General features: G+C 37.6%; 1 protein-coding gene across 6 annotated transcripts in view; it reads right to left on the reverse strand.

The window, feature by feature from the left end:
• The window catches only part of R3HDM1 (R3H domain containing 1), a 92589-nt gene that overhangs the window by 39659 nt on the left and 27147 nt on the right, over positions 1–25783 (reverse strand). For 3 of the 6 annotated variants that reach the window (XM_072875363.1, XM_072875368.1, XM_072875365.1), the window contains 5 exons: positions 17500–17708; positions 16393–16603; positions 8121–8162; positions 7584–7673; positions 57–171 (listed from right to left, as the gene is read on the reverse strand). In XM_072875363.1, the coding sequence (XP_072731464.1) occupies positions 57–171; positions 7584–7673; positions 8121–8162; positions 16393–16563 (418 nt within the window). In that variant the 5' untranslated portion in view covers positions 16564–16603; positions 17500–17708. The remainder of the gene's footprint in view (positions 1–56; positions 172–7583; positions 7674–8120; positions 8163–16392; positions 16604–17499; positions 17709–25783) is intronic. The other 3 variants (XM_072875366.1, XM_072875367.1, XM_072875364.1) reach the window with 2 other exon arrangements.

Consider the following 25783-nt stretch of genomic DNA (forward strand, 5'->3'; position numbering starts at 1 on the left):
TCTAAATATTCTTTATCTACACAGTACATTTAGAAGCACAACAACAGATAGCAAACCTCTTGATAACATTTTTCTGGACAGTTTATCACTGGATTTTTCCTTTTCCGTTTCATCTTTTGCAGGCTTTTCTTCTTTTTCAAAAGACTGTGACAACTGGATCTGAATTTTCTCCTGTCAAAAGTAAAAACCAGTCATCATGGAAAGTATTTCAAACAATACATGCAGGAGAAATGTTTTGTACTACATTACCTGCAAAATAAAGAAGTAACAAGAAAAATAATTGCCTTCATACTCTTTCCGATCCCACATGTACTTAATGCGACCACAAAATGAAATTATTTATCAGTAAATCAAAAACTATAGAGAAGGCATAGAAAGTACCATACACATTTTAGAATTTACACACACTTCCAAGGCCCTGAATGCTATTTCAAAATGAATCCAAAGTATCTTAGACACACATACAAAAATAGTCCAGTTTTTCAGATGTACAAGTTTTATACAGCTTCTAGATTTTTAAGTAATGCATCCTCCACAATGCTTTTTCTCCCCCCATTCTTCACAGTTCTTGACTATAAAAGCTTGTTTCAAGTTTTGTTTATACCAAGAAGAAAAAAAAACAAAACCCAAATGTTTCAAAGACAGACCAGCATCCCCACATCCACAAAAGAGGGAAATATTTACAGTACAATATATCAAGGCAAAATTTGCAAACCTTATTGTCATCAAGGCTTATATTCTTAACTTTATGTATATTTTGACAGTGTAGCTTTGTGTGTAAATCATCTTAAAATCCATGTTATTATACAAGTAGGTGAACTATCATAAAACCTGTTTCCCAAATACAGCAAAAAAGAGTTTCCCTTTGAAATTATAGTGACATAATGGTTCCCTAAATAGCAGAAGATTGCAATCTGTTTTTCATGCTTCTCTACTCTTTAACAAGATAGTCAGTGAAGGACTAAGTATTTCAGACAGCAAAAACAGAGGAGGTAGGGGGAAATGGAGACACCACATGTCTGAATGACTCCAAGAAGGTAAGCGGCAAAGTCCTATAAGAGTGAGACTCCCCCATTACCTTTTATCTTGAACTCCCTCAAATGTCAGTTTTGCTCCCCCAGATGCCAACTGAGTTGATGCTGTGACATCCACCCTCCCCTCCCCCCCCAGAACATCTGATCCTTCCCAACCCAAAGAACTTGCCCCTCATCGATTCTTGCATATCACTCTTCTGTCCTGCACCTACTCGTTTCCCATGCAAGTCCTCACTCTTTCTTCAAACCCATTCTTACCCATAATCCAGGCATCTGCTCTAAGCTTCTCCTCATGTGTCATTCCATAGACTTGATCTCACTCATGTAAGCTGGCCAGAGTTAAATAATAGTCAGGATTCACCAAGGCTAAAGCCTGTTTCATAGGTAAACACATCCTTGCACAACCCGCAGTTATGTTCCTCCCTGCCCTAGCGCACCAAACTGCTCTCTCTACCTTGGTCCCTTCAGAGCTTGCCCCTTCAGGGCAACGGGAACCCTATACTAACAATGTTACGGTTAAAAACTAGTTTCAATATGCATTTTTGGAGTAACAACTTTTTCAAATGAGAAAAAAGTTTAGCTGATAATTTTATCAGCTCTCCCTTTTACTATGATTTTTTCATCGCATTAAATGTTTTAATTAAACTTATTCATTCATGAACATCCTGCAAAACAGCATTACAAGTGTGAAGACTTCTCAGCTCTTATGAGATTACCTATAACCAAGTCTGATAAAAACCACTACCAATTACTAATAATTAACTCTTTTGTATAATTCTTTCCGAGTCTTGAGAATTCACTTGGCTACAAATCTTACAGAGTCCAAAACAAATCTTTGCATTCCTCACCTCATAAACCTGAATATAATTCAAATGAGCAATTTATTTGTCATTACAAAGTGCATTACACCTACTGTGCACCTAGTAGCTGCATAACAGTTATTTGAAAAAGAAAGAAAGAAAAGCATAGAATCATTTAGGCTCGAACAGACCTTTAAGATGATCAAGTCCAACCGTTAACCTAGCACTGCCAAGTCCACCACTACACCATGTCCCTAAGCACCTCATCCCAACGTCTTCTAAATGCCTCCAGGGATGGGGACTCAACCATTTCCCTGGGCAGCCTGTTCCAATGCTTCACAACCCTTCCGTGAATAAATTGTTCCTAATATCCAGTCTAAACCTTCCCTGGCGCAACTTGAGGCTGTTTCCTCTCATCCTATCATTTGTTCCTTGAGAGAAGAGACTGACACCCACCTCACTACAACCTCCTTTCAGGTAGTTGTAGAGAGGAAGAAGGTCTCCCCTCAGCCTTCGCTTCTCCAGGCTAAACAACTCCAGTTCCCTCAGCTGCTCCTCACAAGACTTGTGCTCCAGACCCTTCACCAGCTTTGTTGCCCTTCTCTGGACACACTCCAGCACCTCAATGTCTCTCTTGTAGTGAGGGGCCCAACACTGAACACAGTATTCGAGGTGCGGCCTCACCAGTGCTGAGTACAAGGGGACCATCGCTTCCCTAGTCCTGCTGGCCACACTATTCCTGATACAAGCCAGGATGCCATTGGCCCTCTTGGCCACCTGGGCACACTGCTGGCTCATATTTAGCTGGCTGTTGACCAACACTCCCAGGTCCTTTTCTGCCAGGCAGCTTTCCAGCCACTCTTCCCCAAGCCTGTAGTGTTGCATAGGGTTGTTGTGACCCAAGTGCAGGACCTGGCACTTGGCCTTGTTGAACCTCATTCAGTTGGCCTCAGCCCATCAATCCAGCCTGTCCAGGTCCCTCTGCAGAGCCTTCGTACCCTCAAGCAGATCAACACTCCTGCACAACTTGGTATCATCTCCAAACTTACTGAGGGTGCACTCGATCCTCTCGTCCCGATCATTGATAAAGATATTAAACAGAACAGGCCCCAGTACTGAGCCCCGGGGAACACCACTTGTGACCAGCCACCAAATGGAGTAAACTCCATTCATGACAACTTTTGGGCCCAAACACCCAGACAGTTTTACCCAGCAAAGAGTACACCTGTCTAAGCCATGGGCTAGCGATTGTGAGACCTCTCCCAGCTGCTTAGAGAATATTTCGTCTGCCTCTTCATCCTGGTTGGGTAGTCTACAACAGACTCCCACCATGATATCTGCCTTCTAGGTCTTCCCCCAATTCTTACCCATAAACACTCAACCCTATTGTCACCATCATTAAGCCCTAGACAATCAAAACACTCCCTAACATACAGGGCAACCCCACCACCTTCCCTTTCTTGCCTGTCCCTTCTGAAGAGTTTATAGCCATCCATTGCAGAACTCCAGTTGTGCAACTCATCCCACCATGTTTCCATGATGGCAACTATATCATAGTTTTCCTGCTGTACAATGGCTTCCAGCTCCTCCTGTTTGTTGTCCATGCTGCGTGCATTGGTATAGATGCACTTCAGTTGGACTATTGATCTTGCCACCTTTTTGGAAGGAGAAGCCCTAACTCCTATGTGACCATTCTTAGGAGCTTCCATGGTTTCTAAGACATCCATAACCCTTTCGTCTTTGGTGCCGCATGGATCTCCATCCCCTACCTCCACTGAGACTGCAAACCAAAGGACCTTGAAGGGCCTCACTAGCACACTGTCCCTCAAACACTGGTGTGCCACCTTCAGGCTTATCTCTAGCAAGCCTGGTTTTATCCCTTTTCCCCTTCACATCTTGTTTAAAGCTCTTTCATGAGATAAACAATAAGACATGTTTATGTCTTATTAAGAAATTATTTCTGACTTGGATCCATCAATATGTTATTCTCCATTTTACAATAATACTCTACAAAACTATCCGTAAATTAAGGAAATTTTCATAGTCTGATTTTCCTTCACTAGCAAATTGATTGACTACATATTCTAAACTCATCCGAAGAAAAAGCATACAGCAATAGTTTAGTCAAAAGATTTCAGCAAGTAATCATTTTCATAATTCTTTTCCCAATGAGCGCTAAAAAAGGAATAGTCATCCGAACAGCCAGTTCTTCTACCACCACCAATTCTACTTCGAAGTGTGATACAACAGAACTGTGTACCAAAGTGCACTTTCTTAAGATTCCATGCTATAAAAACTGCAGCATCTAATTAAATAAGACCTACTTGACTGGAAAGCTGCCGAAAAGTCTTATAACTTCTATTCCCTAAAATTATTTTAATCCCACCCTGTTTGTAGCGGGTGTCCACTGGCATACAGATTTAATGGACTCTTTGCTGTAACTCACATCACCTATGTGAAGTCCTCATCGTAGCAGAAGAAATTGTCACCAAATCCTGATTAAACAAGAAAAAGCCAAACAAAAAGCAAAACTCCCCAAACCATCAAAACTTGATAAATTTCTCCAACGTAAAACGCTTGAGAGAAAGGTAAGAGTCAGGAAACATTACAGATATTACTCAAAGTCCCTACATCCTGGGGCCTTTACCTGGCTTTTTACCAGCAATCTCTAAACCCAACCACCACCTGAATTTACACAAGTCAGTATAAACTAACATTACAGACACTGGTCTTCTCCCCCCAACCCCCCCTCCTTTGAGTTGTTTTATTTTGCTGAAGAAGAAAAAGTTCAGTCTTTTTAATGTTTATTTACTTGTTACGCATAATAACTGTAATTCATATGAAAATAGCCCTTCCTTAAAAAGAGCTGAAATGGATCATCCTTTGCTAGTGATCGTACTTCATATTAGAGCACAGAGAATCAGAACCACCCCAGTACCTAATATTTAGAAAAAGGACGGCAAGAGAATAAAGAGTCAGTGTATTTACAACAATAAAAGATCAAATAAATCAGTTATGTTCTTCCTCTTGCAATAAACTGATAAGCTTGAACCTTCATAGCACCTTTTAGTAAAGGGCTGCCAGTGCTTTTTAACAATTAAGGCTTAAAAATTTGTGAGCTCTTACCTAGATTTCTCAGTAAGGAACAGTATATTTCTTCATGCTGCAATTGCTCAAGAAAAAATAAACTAGTATATCAGAAAATAAATTGATCTGCTTGAGACAATTTGTCTGGTCTGTCATTCACCTCTTTCATTACAGCCTTCCGAGGAGAAGCAGCCAGCAGTGGCAGCAGTGACTTGCTAAGTGACTTTTATACCTGCACGTGCCTAGGAGTTTTACCTTGCCAAGAGCTGCTGTACACACTAGTGTGGAAGCTGTGACTGATAAACAGTCACAGGCAAGGCTACAGAGTTATCCCAAAACTCACACCACTTCCTAATTGAGTAAGTATATTTTTCATCCTATCAAGGCTAACACTTTCAAACCATTAAAAATTGGGATTCTTCAAGTATTACCAGCAGCTTTATCCTGAAATTTTATTCTTCTTAACTCTTAACACCCATTTTAAGTATGAACACAAAACTGGAAGCCATTTTTCAGCTGCAGTCACCAATACAACAGAGCAGTGACTTGTCCAGCAAGGGGAAGCAATCACAGAGGTTATTCTTGTGCTGCCAGAGAGGGCTGTGCAAGACAGTCTCTCACTTCACCTAGCCACTGGACCTCCCACACATCCCAAGCATGATTAATGCATACACATCATGCTTCAAAGTGCGGGGCTTGAGGCAGCCAGCAGCCAATTGGTGCTTACAGAAGAACTCTTCCATGCCATTCCCAAAGATTCTTTGGGTAAGAAAGCAAAATGAGTGAAGAAATTGCCTGGATGACTTGTTACAGAGGGTCATGGAAGACCTGTGCCCCATAGGATGTGCACTCCAGCATCAGAACTTGAAACAAATTCCTACTTCTAACTCTCCTCTTCAACATGCATTTCTCCACTCTACAGGGAAGAATTAAATTTGTTCTCTCAATCATTTGCATAGTTATTGGGATTCATAAGCCATTTTTTCTAGATTACTATTTCTAAAGAAAACTCACAGATAGATCTAATTTTGTTTCTTGATATACAATCTGGTTTATGGCATTCCTTTTCGTACAAACTTAGATTATCACACAATTCAATTCATTCTATAGAACTGGCCTTTACATCTCTTCTACTGCAATAATTCCCTTCAAGAAGGACCTTGTAGTACGCAGTTAAGGATAGATTCCCAGAGGACATGGTAACAAAGGCCATCTGCAGAGAACGCTTATTATAAATGCCTGATTTTAAACCATTAAAAATACATGCTGTTGTATAGTGCTGGAGGTTTTTAAAATCCTAACATCTCTTATGTTTGAAATATACTGTGGATGAAGAGCACATCAAAATAGTATTATCTCTTCCTGTAATTAGATACAGTGACTGAAAAAGTTAACCCATACTGCTTCAGACTAAACAACTAAGCCTGAACTACATCTCACAGTCAATTTTGTTAATCTCATGCAAAACATTACAACAGGGTGGTAAATCATTGTAAATAGCATTAACTTTTCTGTTGTCTTTTAATCTCTTACTCTGCAGCCTATACCAATCGAAGACTTAGATTTTCATAAAATTAGCAGGCCCAGTTTCAAAATTTCTCCAGTCAGCTCTTCAAATACTGGTATATTAGTGAAGGACTACAAAAAATACTATTTTCTCATTTTTCCCAAGACGGGGGAGAACAACACACCACAAAAAACTTAGATAATTTGTGGTTCAATCTTACAAAATTTTAATTAGCTTGACAAATACCTACATGAGTTCTCAACCTGCTTCCCTCCCAAAACCTGAATTACCACTCCCCCAGAAAAACCTTCTCACAACCTGCTATTCTACTGGTTCCTTCTGCTTGTTAAGAAAAGTGAGACTTTTCACAGAAAGACAGTTTAGAAGCTTTTCAAATAACAGTGAAGTAAGTCAACGTGCTTTATGAGTAAGCTAAGGATCATTTCAGTTTTGTTAGGAGTGAAAAAAGCACGGCAAGAAAAACATTTTGATGACCCTCATTCAAACATAGAACTAAAACCAGTAATAGTATTTTGCTCTAAAAATACAGAACCAGTAATAGTATTTTGCTCTAAAAATACAAATCGGTACGAAGGTAAAGTCAGTAAAGCTAGATTTTGTTTTAAATTCTCTAAAGCATTTTTAAAGATTTTTGTCCAGCATTTAGGAACTTCTTTAAGTATGTTATATCATCTTAATAGATTAGCCTTCAGACATACCTCAGGCACATGTTAATAGAACTACCAGCAATTATGACCAATATGCAGGAATTCAGCTAAAACACCAGAACTTACAACTGTTTAAATTTTCTAAATATAAAAAGCTGATAAATTATGCTGCATATTAATCATCATTCTGTCTTACTGATGGTAGACAGCACTTAAGCAGTTTAAGACTGCCTCAAGTGCACTGTAACACTAGAAAGTTAAAACAACTAATAAAACGCCTCTTCTTGTTCCCCAGATATCAACCATTATAGTTCAGAAAAACAAAGCAGCAAATTCTTCATCTCATATTACCACCTCTATTAAAGCTTTATTTTAAAAGTTAAAATCATATGGTGTCTGCATATTTAAAGAGTACCCGAAAGATTTTCTTCTGAACAACAAGCTACTTCAAATTGTTTCAGAAACTTCAGTAACGAGATTTTTTTACCTGGAGGTCCTGTGATATTTCAGCTGTGGGAGGTGGTGGATATTCTTCACATACAGCAAGGCTCCGAACTAACTTTAACTTTGTGTTTGACTAAAGGAAAGTATGTAAAATTAAAAACTATGGCTTATAAAAAATTATATAAATATACTGTAAGCCGTTATTTTTTCATTCATTTTATGTAAAACAAAATGGCTGAAAACTGCATTTTTATTATTTTCAATAGAATAAATAATTTCCTTTACGAAGAAAATACCCAAGCGATTGCAGCTTTTGAAGGCATTGTCAGCACAACAGAGCACATCTAATGAAAAGTAAATAAAATCTTTGGGAAAGTGTTTCTCTCCATAACAATAAAAAGCCACCAAAAAATATAAAGGCAAACCAAAAAAGCAGACAACTAGGCAAGACAAAAATCCAACAGAATAAAACAAAGCTTCAATGCCAAAAAATAAAACTAAAGGCACTTTTCACAAAGTAACAAAGCTTCATCAAGCATGAAGGGCTTCCTTAGCATGCCAGCACACAAGTCTACTGTACCTTCGACCTTTTTGCTGTCTGTCCAAAAGACTGCACTGGCCGCTGAATGATAGGCACAACAGAAAAGGTTTATATTAAACTTAATAGTACAATTTTATTAATGAAAAATTCTGTGTAAGAGAAAGCTTTAACAGTTATTACTGACATGATGGTCAAATCTGTGAAAGGAACAGCAGGTGCTTTTGGCTGAAGGATTATATGCTCTCCTGTTTTCATTGTGCTTGTCCTTGATTTTTCTTCTTCATTTACCAACAATAGATATTAGAATTTAACAGGAAGCAAGCATTATTCTTGTTCAGTAAGATCCAAGCGGTTTACTCCCTCAGCCAGCTCCTACATTTTAAATTCTCATGTCCTAATTTCCTTGGCAAGATGACATGGTTTTTATAAATTTTCTTCCTATTCCTGAAACCTACCTGGAAATAAAAAAAAAAAGGGGGGGGGGGAAGAAAGTGCGGGGGGAGAAAACGAAACAGGGGCCGAACGAAACGGGGGGGTGGGGAGAACGAAACAGGGGGGTGGCGTGGGGGGGAAGGAAGAGGAAAGCATTGCCTCTACCAGGGGAACAGCTGATGAGCTATCATACGCCAGTTAAAACATATGGGTTTTTTTATTTCACCTTAGGAGCTATGAATGTGGACTTTAAAATGGGCTACAGGTCAATTTTTTTTTCTCTTTTTAATTTAGTAACTTACTATGCATTAGTTTGTTCTTTCTCCTCCCAGAGCCCTTCTTCTATTACTATTGTTTCTTTTAAAAAAAAGCATTACCAGAATTTTGCTACAGTATATATGATTGAAAAGTACATTTGAATCAACAAAAGTGTTTAACAATTTCTTAAGTGCATAGTTAAAACTAACTCAACCCTCTGGGACAGTTACACGGGAATAGAAGCACTTACAGTGGCATAACATAATTTAAGTATTGGTTTCACTGTAGAACTAAAACTGATGAATAGACAAGCCTTTAACAGAACTGGTTTTACTGAGCACAGGCCTAATATTTGTAAGCAAAAAGTAACATTGGTAATTAACTTAAAATGCTGTTTAATGGACAATATTTCCTCCTTTATGAAAGGGGTATCCTTTCAGAAGGAAACTAAATAAAAACTCCGTTTGAAAACTACACGAAAACAACCCTCTTTGCCCTAGGCTCATAGGAGCAGATGTCTGTCAAGTGCCTTAATTTCTTAGCAGGACATACATGTTGCTAAGAACACCACCTAACCTACAGTAAAGGGTTCTACCACATAAAGGCAGAGGAACTGCTATTTCTCTCCTTTTCCTCAAGTCCCAAATGTCTTTTTTGGATGTTGTGCCAGCTTAGTTGAAGAGCAGCAGAAGGGGAGCTCATTTAAGCTCATTTCACTATATAACAGGATTTTAAATAGCAGCACTGAAAACTAACTGAACTCATCATCAGTTTTTTAAAGGAAGCTTGCTGAGACTTTGAGCAGCAAAGACAGTTCAAATGTTCTCATACCTGGAACAATACAGAGACTTTGAGTTTTGCTGTTACCTGCAAAATATTTTTTTCTTTCAATCAGCTATGCTGAAAGCATACCTTGCATATTGAAATGTATATTCCCTCTGCATATTCCTGGCAAAGTTTCTATTATACCAAGCTACTAAACTTTCAAGAACTGGATAATTTCCCAGCCTCATATCTATTACTCCAGCATCAATTATCTTCAGTGAGTTCAAAGCAGTAGTATAAACTTAAAATCAAATCAGCACTGCCAGTGGAGTCTTCAGTTCACTGTCAAAACAACAGGCAAAAGAATCTACACTTGGGCAATTGTTTACCTTTTGCAAAATTGTGGATACTTTGAAGCCAGTATATAACCAGAAAGAGTGCACCACTGCGGGGGGAGGGAGAAATCAACTTAGTTCTACAGGGCCTAAGACATTTTAAATTAGCCAAACAGAATTTCTAATACTGTTAACCAAAACTTTACACTTAAGTTACTGCTCACTAATTAGATAAGACATACATATTTCAATTATTTTTAAGAGTGATTTAAAAAAAAACAGAGAAGAGATTGTTGCTGGGAAGCAGGAACCATATCGTAATTAAATTTAATTAAGATCTGTACAAAGCATATATCTCCTCCTCACCTTACCTCAGTAAAGTCTCAGGAATCCATTGCAGGCAAAGCTTAGGTATGTTTGTTCATGCAGATAAAGTGAAGCAAATGCCTCAAAATTTGAGATATCAGAATTGAAATGATCTAGTATCAAATCTGAATTCTTTGTAAGAATGTTTAAAATTAATGTGGTTTTCAGATTTCAGTCACAATAGGACAAGTTTGATGGTACATTCCTTTAAGTGTTTTAAGTGAGTTGTATTGCATCTTCCATTTTGTTTGCAGAATTACAGTTCTATTTCCAAGTTGGAAAGCCAACCCAACTGACACTGTCAATCATGCTGCATTTAAAGATTTTTTTTTTAAAGATAGGTGTTTGCAACCTATGGGGAATAAGTTAAGCAAAGCTATATAGGTTATTCAGGGTAGTAAACTAAGGTATTTGAATACCATGGTGCTCAATTTCATGAGCACCTGACATTTTTTAGGGATCAAATCAACAACAATACCATTGGGGAGAGCTGGGGGGCCACTGTAGGAGGGAGATTCTCCCTTGACTGAAATGACTCAAACCTCAGAGTTACACATGAGATAAGTATCATCCCACCCATCATATTAAGACTTGTTATCTAGAAGCAACTGCCTTGTAAAACAATCCTTTGATAGGCGTGGATTCCTTGCTTTCCTGCGTGACTTAAAGGATGTCAAAACCTGAAATACAAGCCCCCACATCCAGCTGTAACTGTGAGGAATAAGCACCACACACTTGACAGGTAAGAAACACTGGAATAAATCTGGTATGGCTGGACTGCAGGGACAGCTAATGTGAGAAAAGGCCTATGATGTAAGGTCTGCGCCTGGAAATACAAAACCCAAAGTACTGTGATATCAACAGTAACTGCACTCACAGAAGTTGAAGGTGATTGGGCACAGTTCCTTTCCAGGGCAAAACCATGCCAACTGAGGACAACTGCATTTCCACTGGAATTCCAGGACCATAGATAGTCAATGCATGTTGTAGCTGTTAATGCACATTTTCTCTCTTTTCAGGTCCGTGAATTTTAGTTCTGTCCTAATTTCTCTGCATTTACTAAGTTTTTCTTGTACAGAGCATCTCTATGTTCCCCATTTGTGAAAAACAATTTATAGCTACTTTAGAATATGTAATCCTTAGTGATTGCAAATTAAGCAATTTCTTTACATTTGCAGCTCTCAAAGACTTTTACTGACTTGAGAAAACACTGTGTTGATGAAAGCAAAACTAAAAATAAATTTATGCCCATTTAAAGTCATTATGGGCATGATTTCAAGACAGTGTTTAAAAGCAAGTATTCCAAACAATTGCATAATGAAAATAATGATTAGGTTTTTGTCTTAAAAAAAAAAAACAAAACACACACAACTTTTAAGACCAACTACTATGCTTCATTTCCAACTACAAAATAAAAAGGGAATTAAGATAGAGTTTACCAAACACATATAATCATATATATCCAGGCTTTCAGTAGGAGTATTTGCCCATTTAATTTTTTCCTAATTACCTCCACAGATCACATATATTAAATACAAAGCAAAAGATCTGGAGCTATAACACACCTTCCTCTATCACCACCATGCTGTCTAAACAAGTTGGATAAAAACAGGTCAGGCACAAGATGGCAAACGTGGAAGTGTGAAAGGTTTTGTGAGAAGTTACCAGATCTATTTCTGAAGTACCATTTGGACACTTCAGAGGACAGGCATGACATGACAGACCTGAACAAAGAGTGTTCTAAGGACATTCAGTTTTTCACCTTTCTTTTAAATTAGGTCTCAATTTTAAATCCAGGTAAGGGCTACAGTCCTAGCAACCACAGATAGCTTTGTAATACTGAGGGAAAGAACAGTGTGGTCTATAGTTACTTGCTGTGCTGTATTAGTAAGTAGTGACAGCAATTTTCCATGACACAGTAGAGGATGACTGATGGAAAAATAGTTTCACCATTGGGTACAGAGGCATTTTCAACAGTTCAAGAGTATCTAAACCGAATCTGCCTGATCATTTATCTATTAAAAAGTATTAAGTCACATATTTTGGAGACAAAGACAGGTAAATCCTGACAAGACCAAAAGAGCTGGGGAGGAGGCAAAGGAAGGCTTCAGAGAACTCAAGCTGTGCAACAGAGAGAGAAAACAAAGGTTTGTGCTAGTATGGAGGGAAGAAACTTGTAGAAAGAGAGATATCCAGTTGCTAAGTAAAAAAATTAATCTATTTCCTCCAAAGGACAGGGATATCTGCTTAATTAGCATAAATCCAAAACAGAATTATACTCACTTAATACAACATTTGCCTTGCCCATATCATATGGTGGATGCATACAACTCCTGAAATCATGCACCAGCCTCCATCCTTCCATGAGGCTTTTTTGTTGGTGGTATTTTGGTTTTACTTTCCACAGCTTGCAAGTGCTTTTCCTGATACATAGTGATATGCAGCTTGCTTTCTCTCAGTCTTTTACTGCCTTGGCAATCATCATCCCATTAAGGATCTACTTATTAATGGTTATTTTTCAGTGCAGAGATGACAGTATTTAAGATTAACACTCTTCTTCCCCCCAGCCCCCAATAATGTATGGATTGTAGAATAAGAACAAACCTCCTTTTCTGGATTATACATAAACCAGTGTGAATTGTTATGGAGGTTTTAAATATTTTTTGGTTTAAAAAAAAAATATTTCCTAATAGTGAATAAGGGGCACTATCCTGTAAGATAAATCCAGGCTGTTTATTTAAATTTTTGTCAATATTTCCTGACACATTAACTTTGTAACAGCAGTCCTTATAGTGGAGGAAGTATTGCCTGTCCCACCACCCAGGGACAAAGGCAAACTCCAGACCCTGTATTCTAGCTAATTTAGAATTAGTATGTTGTCATCTGACCTGGATAAGATTAACAGGTGGGAGACAACAGTGAGTGGTGAACCAAAACCTTTTTGATCACAAAAACTATCATAGTGCTGACATGCACATGACTTCTGTAAAAGTACTTTTCATATGAGTGCCTCTTATTTCCAGTCTCATTTAAATGTTACTTGATGGTCACTTCAAAATATGGTAATTCAAAAATCTTCCCTAATAATCTCTACATCAATTACACTACTCTCGCACTGCGTAAAGAAATTGGGAGTGCTAGCCATGTACCCTAATAAGATATTTTTCTCATTCACATTGTACCTCCAACAGTGTACGCAACAGCAAATAGGTTACTAATGCACATAACCTCAAAATAATCTGGAATTTAGAGCCAAACTTACATTTCAAAATGCAATCACCAGTTTCTGGAACTATGAAGATCCAGAAACGTACCTGAATTCAAACCATAATAGGTTTAGACGGAGGAAAGATCATAGCCTGTTTCTTACTTGGCTGTAAAGAAGTTAAATAGCAACTTAGAAATCAAGTGATAACTGTACTCAGGAATATTACTGTAGTTTGCCAATAGGTATGAAACCTATTAAGCAATTAGCTACTAGCTAGGAAAGCCAAAACCAAACCCCATATAACTCCCACCCCAAAACTCATCCTCAGATATAACTCAATTAGTAAACAAAAGCACACAACAAATTCCAATAAGCTTCTGATAATCTTCTCTAGCATTTCTCAGCAAATCCTTTGCTCTTTTTCCCACTGCTGCAGTAACATTTAACCTGCACTTAATGAAAAGTAGTACATCCAGTAAAATTTCACTAGTCAAACTATTTAATCATCCATTAGTTAAAAACTTGTTGACTACTCTACCGTTCCCAGAAGTCTTGTTTACTATAGACAGGCCAAAATTTTTTGTTTGTATTTTAGTGTAAGACATGCTTTAAATGGAAAAGCCTCAAATATATGACATATATATTTGCACTAGCAGCTACCACAGTACAAGTGACATTAACTTTTACTGACTTCAACTGTTGCAAAGGGCTTACATTAGCAAGGTTCCACTTTGTAATTGACTGTCTTCCTACCACTCTGGAAATAAACATCCTCAGCCTACAAGCTCAGTTTTTAATTATGCTACTCATGTAACAGCAATGTTCTGATTCTGATGGAGACTCCCAAGCATAACACTCACATCAACACTAAATGAAGATGACAGTAAAGCTGTATCCATCAAACAGCCTTCATTACACAGTTATTCAGCTCATCGTGCGTATGCTAGGTAATTACTTCAGCCATCAGATATTACTCCTGTACAAGAATGAAACCAAGCAACCAACCCCTTCGCCAAACCCCACAGCCATTGACAGCACCAGATTCATTTCTCTAGACTAGGCCTGACTATACAGCAACACTTCTTTGCAGGAAGGCAGATTTGCCACTTGAGTCTCATAGAAGTTTCCACACTAAAATTTGTTGAATGAGAAAATGTGAATGAGATTTTTCCAAGTTACTGAACTGTATGAAAATAAACCTTAAATTAATTTTTAAGGCTCACTACTGGGATATTCCATTGATTAAAGAAAGCATCAGCTCACCTATAACATCTACCAGCTTTTCAGTAGCAGTTATTTCTCATATGTTACAAAGAAGTATTTCATTTTAAGGATTTATTTTTGCCATAAAATTATCTATTTACACTGATGCCAGCCTTAATAAAGCCAGCAGATATTAAAGTGTAAAACTGTATTGTTATCACAGTGGTCTACAAGATTTATTTGGAAGCAATTTAACATAGCAGATAGAGCTTACTTCACTCAGTGGAATATTGAATTGTTAGTCTTGAACAAAACTACTCCCAAAAGAACCTTTTACTCAATTCTCAATAACAAGAATCTAATATGCTACTGTCCTGTTTTTGCAACCCACAAGAGAATACTGCCATACTCCATATCCCAATCAGGATTTTTATCAGAAAATTGTTTATTATTAACCCACAGACACAAAATTCCTATAGAAAACTAGTTTTTGTCTAACACAAGCTTCTGTGCTTTCTCTTAGAAATTTGCCCCATCTTCTAGGTTGTGCCAGAAAAATTCAGTTGCTTTCCTTAACTCCTCACCTCTTCTGAGACACTTACAGTCTTCAATGACCAGGCGGGCAGCCTCAGCCAGGAGTTCACTAGTTTGTCCCACGTGAAAGAGACCCATCTTTCCGAACTCTTGAGCATAAACACTAACTGCACAACTACACCTCAGAGGTATTAAATCTGCTGCCATAAATTCTTAACCCATCCTTATTGGTGTGTTCTCCTTTAACACAAGATATTTTCATACTATTTCCCTTCTCTCTTTCTCACTTTAAATTTGATGCTACAAATCTTTATAGGTACCTCTCCCACCTTGCATCAGCTCTTCAGTGTATGCATGAGGACTGCCTAAGCTTTCCCACCTAATAAATCATGTGCCAAAATTGTCAAGCAGTGAAGAACACAGGAAAAGGGAAGGTACAGGGAGTACTGGCTAGCAGCCAAGATGGGATGATAGCTCACCAGCTAACTCCGCCATTGATGTAGGGAGAAAGAGGCTGGACCTTCTGCAGGTGGCTTGGGCAGGACCCAGACCTACTGGCCTCAGGAGCTCTACTGATTTGATTCCTCTGTCACCTGGGGATCTGGATCACCTACATCTGAGTGCTTTAAGCCTTATGCTGTACAGCTCTGCTGTAAAAGTTACACCTGTGAGCTGCACATAGCCCAAGAGCCCTAGATTGGTCACCCATACTCAAGGCAGACATGCTGAGCTGTGCTTTGTTCATACAAGCAACACTCAACATTTTAGTGTTTTGAACAAACCACACTATTACTATCTTGTGTATTCTTAACACAGCCCAGTCTCTGAAACTCAGTCAGGATTCAGCAACAGCAAAAGACAGCTTGAGTGCTGAGTTTTTCCCTTGTTCTGCTACAATTAAAAGACTCAACTTCACATGTGCACTCAGGAAAACACAAATATGGACAAATTGTCTGGTTCCCATGCAAACTCTTCATCCACTTCAAACAAAAATGACTGACGCTCATATTTACATGAATATAAACAGAGAAGTGGGGCAAAGGAGGAGAGAGGAAGCAATAATCATCGTACTTGCTTCCCTAACACCAGTCAAGTTTTCCTGGCCTGTACCGAAGAAACACGTAAGAGGATCATGAGAAAGGGAGAAGGACAAGACACAGACTTATTTAATGTGACACACTAATGAAAAATAAAGTGAAAAGCTTCTTACCGGCATACTGTTTTTGCTATCAGGACAATTTTCATCCTTTTCCACTTGAATCTGCTCCTGACTTCCTGATTTTATAAGGTTTTCAACTGGGTCTGTATCTTTAAATTCAGCTTCTGAACCCTTCATTGCATCAGTTTCATCTTTTACAGTAAGAATATCAGACATCCTCATTAGAAAAGGTTATTTTAAAATTCTACAAGAAATATGGAACCTTTAGGACAAAGAAAAAGTAGATCACTGAGTAATTTTAAATTAATTTCAAAAAAATTACATACCTAAACAGCTACCCAAAATAAACATGATTTTGCTGCAGAAAAAATTCCCCCTCCTGTTATGATATTTTTTCCTGTCTTGTATCAGAAGGAGAGTGACCATTTTCTTTTTAACCACATTTATCAAGAGGCTTATAACAACAGACATCTATACAAATGAGAACTAAGAGTTGCACTATAGGATAACGCTTGCAGGTTTTCCTTTCTGTATTTTAAAATAAACACCTGAATATTCAGATTCTCCAAATCAAACTAGGTTCCAACAGAAACAAGGGAAGCTTTTCTCATTTGAAAGGAAAAGAGACTTGCATATAGATTTATTTTAAAAGGGTTGAAAGTAAATAGATGAACCATAATGCACTGAGTGTGCAAAGATTCTTAAATTTCATTAAAACTTTGAAGTTTCCTAGTTGCCAGCTAACAACTGGACAAGTTCTGAATGCAGGAACTATCTTACCTACTAAATGTTGCAAAACTGGTCTTAATAAAATTAAGCACTCTCTCAAAAGCAAAAGAAGAAAGAAAAAGACAGTTTTGGTAATTAGGATAATAATAACCATAACCAGTTATTATAATTTATAATAATAATTTTAAATACTATATAAAGATAACTCTAATGATTAAAGCTGTAACAGAACCACCCCAATTTTCCCTAAGAAATAAGAAATACAACTTCTTGTCATTACTCAGCTACGGTGCAAGATGTAAAAACAAGAATTTTACATTTCTTAAAAGAAACAAATAATAAGATCTGAATGCTTCAAGTCCTTCATAAAAAACAAACAACCACCAAACAACATTACATAAAAGTCTAAGTAAGTATCTGATTTAGTACCTGATATGTCCTACAGTTTGGGGATTGTGGCCTCCCACAAAAATAAAATAAAATAATCCAAAGTTCCTTTTCACAGTTGTCAACCAAGATGTCAGTTGTAATGAACCATCTGGAATCTGGCAGGAGGAGTCCCATGTCCTTATCCCCAGTGTAGAGTCCTGGACAGAACTGTGTAGTCTTGAATCAGCAAGAACATCCCTTTCGAATGCCTAAAAATCAACAAAGGAAATACATGATACTTTTATTTTGGGGTGGGAGGGGAGAGGGAACATGATGACACCCAAAAACTTAAATAGTCATTTCAAGAAAAAAAAAAAGCACAGAAGAAATCAGCATGTGTCATATCTATTCATTCTACCTGCTTTATCCAACAGTAATAATATTTTTCATTAGACTTCCAAGATATTTCTGTATTACAGAGTTAACAAGTAGTCATAATAAACATTTTGTTGGCATTCCTAGTGAAACTCTGTTTCTATAAACAAGCAGATATCTTCCAGAAGAGTCTGAAAAGACAGTCTGAAATAAGCAGCCCAGCAGATGTGGAGGAGTAATAGGCCATGAAAGCTCACAAATCCCTGTTAGCATAACAGCATTTTTCTCTTTGTCATAGTTAATAGTCTATAAGCACAATACATAATCCATATTTCAGGCAACTTGAATTAAAGAAGACAATTTTATTTTATTCAACAAAGTAATAGCCCTTGAATGAGGATTTACAAAATTCTACAAAACTGACAATGTTCCATCTTCCATCTTTTTCAGATTTGCTTTTCTGAGAAATAACTAATGTCACCACTCACAAGGAAGCATGCATTTGAAGTGGCAGGCAACAACAGACACCTAATAGCAAACAAAATTTAACCTATGAACATAGCAGAAATATCCTAAAGCAAATAACACAAATAACTAACTTTCAAACCTGTGAAAGATACGCTGAAATAAAATAGCTGAAAAGGATCTCCGTATTGCATTCCCCACACACTTTTCTCATGACTAGTCAGGGCCTTGTTAAAACCAGTATAAATGATAATAAAACAAGAATACCTTCTGTCACCTCAGTTGAGCTACTTAATTTCCATGTGAGTAACATGATAATTAGAATTTTGTCAGGAAAACAAACAAACAAGTGAAAAAATCGGAATTGTTTGAAGTGAAATTAAGAAACAAATGACACATTTATACCATGGTTATAAACACGCTTTTAATCGAAGTAGGTGAAGAACCTGCGCTAAACTGTTCCCTTTCAAAATGGAAGAGTTGTACTGCATGCAGAAAGAAAGGATGGAAAGACAAGTCATGCAAGATCTTAATGTCTCCAACATCTTAGCTGAAAGAATCTGAAAGCATTTAAGCATTCTGCAGTATGAGGTCACTAGAAAGCAATTAATATCAAAATTACAAGGTCAGGCTATGACAGTGCTCAGCCTTTTATCAGTTTTAATGTTTTTTCAATGCAATAATTCAACAAAGAGTTTAATATAAAATAACATAACAGAAAACTAGCTAAATATAACACTGACTTTACATGAGAGAAAAGCTATATCCTGTTTCAAGAAAAACCTGCAGAACCGAAGATGGGAAGTAGGACTTATAATGAAACAAGAGAAAGCAAATACTTTCTATTCTCTACCTTACACAACAGTATCACCAGCTTGCATTCAAATTGTTTTGTATACACATAAAGATGCTGCAATCTCCTGATCCCTTCCTGGAAAACAACAACTGTAAAAACAGCAGAAAGCAATACTTCAGAAGATAGATGTACACAAAGAATGAAGAATAATGTACTTCCTCCTTGCCCCCAAATAAACCGTGCAAAAGACTTCTGGGTAAGAATAATTTTAAATTATAATTTAAACAGTGTGTAGCATTTAACACCTCTTCCTCAAGTGCTAAGATATCTTAATTCATCATAAATAGTTACAACTCTGAGGAGAACACCTTGTCATGCTGAACTACTCCCTTGGTGCAACTGAAAAGACTGTGATGGCATAAAACAGCAGCACAATGGGCCACAGACTTCCAGGTTTCCTTGCAGGAAAGCCTGGCTACAATTACTTTCTAGAACTGAAGAAACTCACAGTTTGATAAGAGATATGAGATACTATAGACATTTTGACTTAATAAATCTTGCTGCAAAGAAGTATGGAAAAGAAAGATAAATGACCCTGTAAAAGACCCTATTCACTGAATCTAATGGAGGGGAAAGGATTATAGATGAAAGAACAAATTGGAAATAAAAAGGTGCAGAAATGCAACAAAGGATATGTAGTACTGTTTGGTTGTTGAGTTAGTTTTTCCAGACAATCCAGATGGTGATTTAAGACTTATGAAGAAGCTCAGGTTAACAAACTTTACTGTAAACAAGACTTGAATAGAGATGCTGTTTGTTTTTGTTGACTGACATACGATTTGTGTTGTATTTAGAGAAATGTTAAAAAAGATTACAGGCTGAAGACAGGAAAAACAACATTGATGTCCAGTTGCAAATTTAATCTTGGAAATTAACTGTAATTTAATTGCTACTCCCCACACAAGTGAAAAATGTAGTAACTGTAATCAACATCTTGAAGTTTTTTCTTTAATTCTGTCAAATTCACTAAAAGCTCCTGTCCCTTTGCAACACCATTTAAAAAAAATGGCTATCAGCATACTCAGCGAAACTCATGCTGCAAACATATTTTCTTGCCTATGCCAATCCAGAAAACTGGTGCATGAGAAAAAAGTCCTTGCATTTTCTACAACAACCTAACTGCAAATCTGCTTATAACTTGTTATGAACCCATTTTTCACCTGCAGATAGATTTAAAGTCTGCAGATTTTGTGCTACATAACCTAAAGTAAAAGGGATAGAATTGAGGAAAAACTGTAGTTTCAATTCACACAAATTAATTTACATTTTTTGGTTTTATAGAATGTAGCTATTTTGAGACAACTGGAATCACTATAGGCACACCCACAAGTTAATGACAAACCCTGTGCTTCAGATTAACAGCAAAACACACATAACAGAAAGATGAATCTTTGCTTACCTGATTTTTTTTGTTGTTGTTGTTTAAGTAATAACAGCCATAGATTCATTGAAATTGGTAATGTAATCTTGTGTTTGTGGCCCACAATAGTGAGTTTCTAATATCTGGATAACATTCCATTCCTGAAGTTTCCTCTAATTCAGACAATTTTCATAACTGAGATAATTTGGTTCTAGTTTCTAAACTTGCACAGATTGGATTAAAAAAGACTTCAGGAATTTTACATGCTGCAGACTGAGGGGGGGGACAGATCACAGTCCATCCTTACGCATCCCACCTCTTTCACCTCCCCATATATTTGGATGCTAATTTCTTGTGTGCCATGCAGGACAAGAAAAAGGAGAAGAAAGCAAGAAGGTAAACCTTAGCACTCACTCTACTGTTTGGAGAGAAAATAGGTTCTAGTAAACAAACTGATTAAGTTGATTTACACCAGATCCCAACACTGGGCATAGACTGGACGGCAATATAGACCAATATAGGTTAGCAGATTTCAATAAGAGGGACATGATACCTCTCTGCCCTAAAATTATCCAAACAGTTGAAAGGACTGAATGTTACGGATAGAACATTACCTGGTTTTGCACTTAAAAATTCAAACAGCTAGAAACAGGTCTCATGAAAAAAGCCTTCCAATTTTAGTATCTTTTATAGGTGACAACAATAGGCACCTACTTTAACAGACAGGCAGTACAAGGACTTGTATGTAAGAGGAGGATAACATCATATTTATCTTCTTTAACCTTCGGGATTGCTGTCCCCATCTAAACACTTACTGTTGAAATGTATGCTCTTCCCCTTCCTCATCGTATTGGTAATGCTATACCACCACCATTCATTCTAAATTCTATTAATTCTCTTTCTGAAAAGTGGTAACCACTTTGCTTAGGCAACTATTCTGAATGTGCCCCTTTTCAGAGGGAAAACTTATTATCAGCTGTGAGATGGAAGTCTAGTACTATGTAGGCATATGCTTTTCAGTCAGAAGATCATAAAAACTGTCAATGCTGTGCTCTCATTGCTTTCTTTTGCACAACGCAGCAGGGACAAGTGATGAAAAAGAAGACATCAAGCAAAGCCATTGCTGAGTTTTATGACAGAAGCCTCCTGAATCATGATACATGGAAAATCACTGGGTCCTTTGTTTCAGGTTGTGACTTGAAAAATCATCATATGCAAACCCGCTAAATTGACTTGTAATGAGCAAGGATATTTCTGGGAACAGGATCTACTCAACTTAATCCAATTTCTCTAATGGGCATCAAGACTTCCACCTCCTTCTTGTTGGCAATGTAGATGGAGATAGGAAGCTTTGCTCTGCCCATGATGGAAGAAATCAATTCTTTTTCTTTAAAAAAAAAAAAAAAGGTGAAAGACAGAAGGGGATTTTTTTGCTCTTTGTTAAAGCTATTATTGATATCATTGCTGTTAAAAAGACCACAGGAACAGCTGTCAAAATAACTGGTATCAATCAAATTCAGGGCAGGAAATTGGATTAGAAGGGTGGGGGTGAAAAATCTACATTCAACATGTAAAGTGGACACACTCTCAGTGGAAAGGTACAATGAAAATTTATTTCTTAAACAGGCTTCTGTTCACCAGATATTTCAACAGAATTCTTGCACAGGTCTAAAGAGTATTCCTTGTTGTGGACGATATCCACCTACCTCATTTTTACTATGATTATAGGTAGTTTACCCCCTAACCTGACAGTCAGAACCACTCAGTGCTAAATTCCTAGTAAGGCTTGTTGCAAGCCATTCAGAAATCTCCAGACTGTATGCAGCGCCTTGTCTCAGCGCTTAACATTTGTTCTAGTCACATGTAAAGCTGTACTTCTCTTCAGAAGTTGCTTTAACTTTATTATCCGAGCACTGAAGGCTGGAACTTAATTATCCGTCTGTACTCTCCCTGAAACTAGACCAAGTTTATGTGAAACAGTACAGAGAAAGCCATACTTGCTGTAATGTATATCTATGTTAGAGTTTAAAGAAAAGAAAGCAAAAACAATCAATGTATTAAAGTTTAGAGCAGGAAGCAGCAGTAGCTGAGTTGTTTGTCTATCCCAGCGCCAGAAGGCCAGCAACCACAGGAAAGACAGGTGAGATACAGGACCAAGAAGCAGCTAGGGGCAGGGGGGGAAGTAAACATTAAGGCACAGAGACAGGCAGTAAGAAAGTCTGGTATTTGCCCCAGCTTTTTACATCCATGAGAAAAATTTGTATAGTTTTGTTACATTTGTTATATAGTTTCCATATGCTAAATGTGAGAAGAGATACAGACAGAAACCGATTCTCTCTCAATTTCCTCTAAGCATTTCTAAAACACTTCGTACTTCCAAAGTCTTCCATGTCGTTCAGAAAAACAGTCCTAGGGAAGACGAACATAGGATGTAATACAGAAGATTTCTGACCAGCAATCAGGAATCCTCCATTCACAACTACAAGAACCATCTTCACAATCAAATTAAGTGAAGAGGCTGGGAATGTGCTCAAAACAGTGGAGACTGAGTCGAGAACAGACTATATTAATCTAATAAAAAATATCTACAATTACACATTTTTACTGTTGGTTTGCTTTCACTACATTTTATTTCTTAATTCTCCTAGCTCAAAGTCACAGAGCTGACATTCCTCTACTTAAAAGGCTCCTTTATGCACGTACACATGCCCAGAGGAATCACAGTGGTACATTATTTTCTATACTACTTATGCTGTATTCCATTAAACTGAGAAGAATCAACGTTGGGTTTGCTTCTATTGTCTTTGAAGCAGGATTATAAGGATAATCTTCCCTAGAGAGGAAGTATCAGGAAGGGGAAAAATGCATAAAAGATGCTCTGCACTAAACAACAATTACCTTTACTAACAAAAAGACTAGACTACTACTGTCCTCATCAGAAGCTATACTGTCTACTTAAGGGGAATCTACAAATTCACCTGTTTTTCCTCTGGGAGACCTGAGCTTTGTATAGGAGCCATGTTATTTCAAAGACTCTGTTACAGAAGTAGCTGCATGAGGAAAAACCCAAACACTGGCCTCTTATCATAACTTACATAGCAGCTTCGTGCAGCAACTCCCTCCACAGCTTAAGTGGAATAACTGATTGATGAGTACAGCAAGGTCTCTGGTAACAGAGCCTTGCCTTACCCCCAGCATATTGGCGATACAAGCCTTCCTTGGATGTGGAAGCGTGCCTTTTTTTTTTTTTTTTTGAGAAAGATCAGGACCTTCCCTAGAAAAAAAGATCTCTGAAGACTCTTATATAAAGACTTGCCACGACAAGAGCTTTTCTGGCTATTTTTCACCTCAATTATTTTCGGAAACATTTAAACACAATATAAACATATTTATATTAGCATCATAACCTCAGGGTCCCCGTGATTAGAACAAACACCAACCCTCCCAACAAACCAGAAACACTCACAAAAAGTTAACATATGTTTCTTTGTTAGGATGAAAGGGGAAAATGTTTATGCCTTAAGCAGAAAGATATCGATCAAAATTATCTCATTCTTACATTGACAAAAACTATGGGTATAACTAAAAGAGAAGTACTGCATCCAGCTACTGCTTAGTTCTTGAGGACCACTATCTACACACAGTTCTCCAAAACAATTAATTTTGGCAAGTTAGACCGATACCACAGACAGCTACATCAACAGAGAACCTGCTGCTGTCAAAAAGGGGAGGTCTTGCTGCTGCTTCTCCCTGTAGCCTCTATCCCATGCTCTTGACATGTGGTCCTACCTCCACCTTCACATCAGCTCTGGTGTTTGCTGAACTTTTCCATGGTGTGATTCAATGAGAAGTGACTGAGAACCATCAAGCTCTTTTGCTAGGGTAGTTTTTGCTGGGCTACTGAGCTATGGTGGTGCACAGGAAGTTTATATGAGCACTAGCCAGCATGAAGTAAGCAACAAGAGGGACAGAGAAATAACTGTATTTCCCTCTTTCTTTAGTGCTGACTTTTATAATCAGCTCTGCCCTAGTAGTCAATTAAGGACGCTCTTCAACAGCACCAGCCTAATTAAAATAAAGCTATGTGAAGGTGCACATTAATACTTTTTTTGGAAAGAAAAAAAAAAAAGTATCTATTAACTGAGAGCCTGTAGATGAATCCTGAGACAGAAGATGGACAAGCCGATAGGCACCTATATTTGGAACAGATTAGTCTCTTCTGGGAAACTTTCCTTAGGGGAGAGGTGGGAAAAGGACTGGAGGAAACTGCCTCAGGTGATAAAGAAGAAGGGAGAATAAAAAACAAAAACCCCACACAACCTTAAAAATCCTGACTTGGAGAGCAAGGGAGGATTCCAGCGGGAGCAACAATTCCGCCCACGAATGGACCAAGCTACGCTCACAGATGCTTTGAGAGCCATAAGCCAGTGTGTGCAACCAAAGTTTCGCTCTCCCTCTCCCAATTAGTGCTTTACTTACCTCTGTGGCCCAGGGATTCAAAGACTTTTAAAATCTGCCACGCAGCTTTTATAAAAATCCAGTAGCTGATCTTAAGATTACCATTCATTTAACAGAAAATTCAAAGCAGCTCTGTACAATTATGAAACATAGAAACTGGAATTATGCAGAGGCAGCTGTTCCCTTTTTCCAAAAAGCCAACACACATATAACTCTGCTCACACGCTTTCTGCATGTTATCTTATGTCTAAAGTTTGAGACTTATTTAACAACTAACTAGGGAGCAAAGAATCCCAGCCTCCCTACCAAACTACGATATTGTGCAGGTCTGAGCTTATTAATAACATAGCATTTAAATAAGAAATTCGTCCATTGTTGAAGCATGAATCAAAAAAATTCCCTAGTCTTGTTTACATTTATGTACTGGAAAATGCTGTACAATTGAATCCATGCTGCACAATTGAATCCATGCTGCACTGACTTAAGTACACTTAAATCGAAGATCTATGCCTTTCCCTATGATACTATCTATGCAGGTTTTGAAGTTATACATTGATCAATTAATAACCGAATGCTATTTACTGCATTAACATCAGAAGATACTTTTTATTTGATTCAATTTATCAAGCTATTTAGTTATCAAATTTTTAAAGAAACAGTATGATGATAAATCAGAACACAAAAGCATGACGTGCAGTTACTCTACCTCTTCCAAAATTAATTAAGGACTGGATGCATCCCACTGTCTATGCAAGTTACGTCCTACTACCTGAGTGTAGACATCATTAAAAAAATTAACTGGACAGAAATAGTACCAAATTTACCAGAAG

The sequence above is a fragment of the Ciconia boyciana genome, chromosome 10, assembly GCF_034638445.1.
Source record: "Ciconia boyciana chromosome 10, ASM3463844v1, whole genome shotgun sequence".
Classification (NCBI taxonomy): Eukaryota; Metazoa; Chordata; class Aves; order Ciconiiformes; family Ciconiidae; genus Ciconia; species Ciconia boyciana.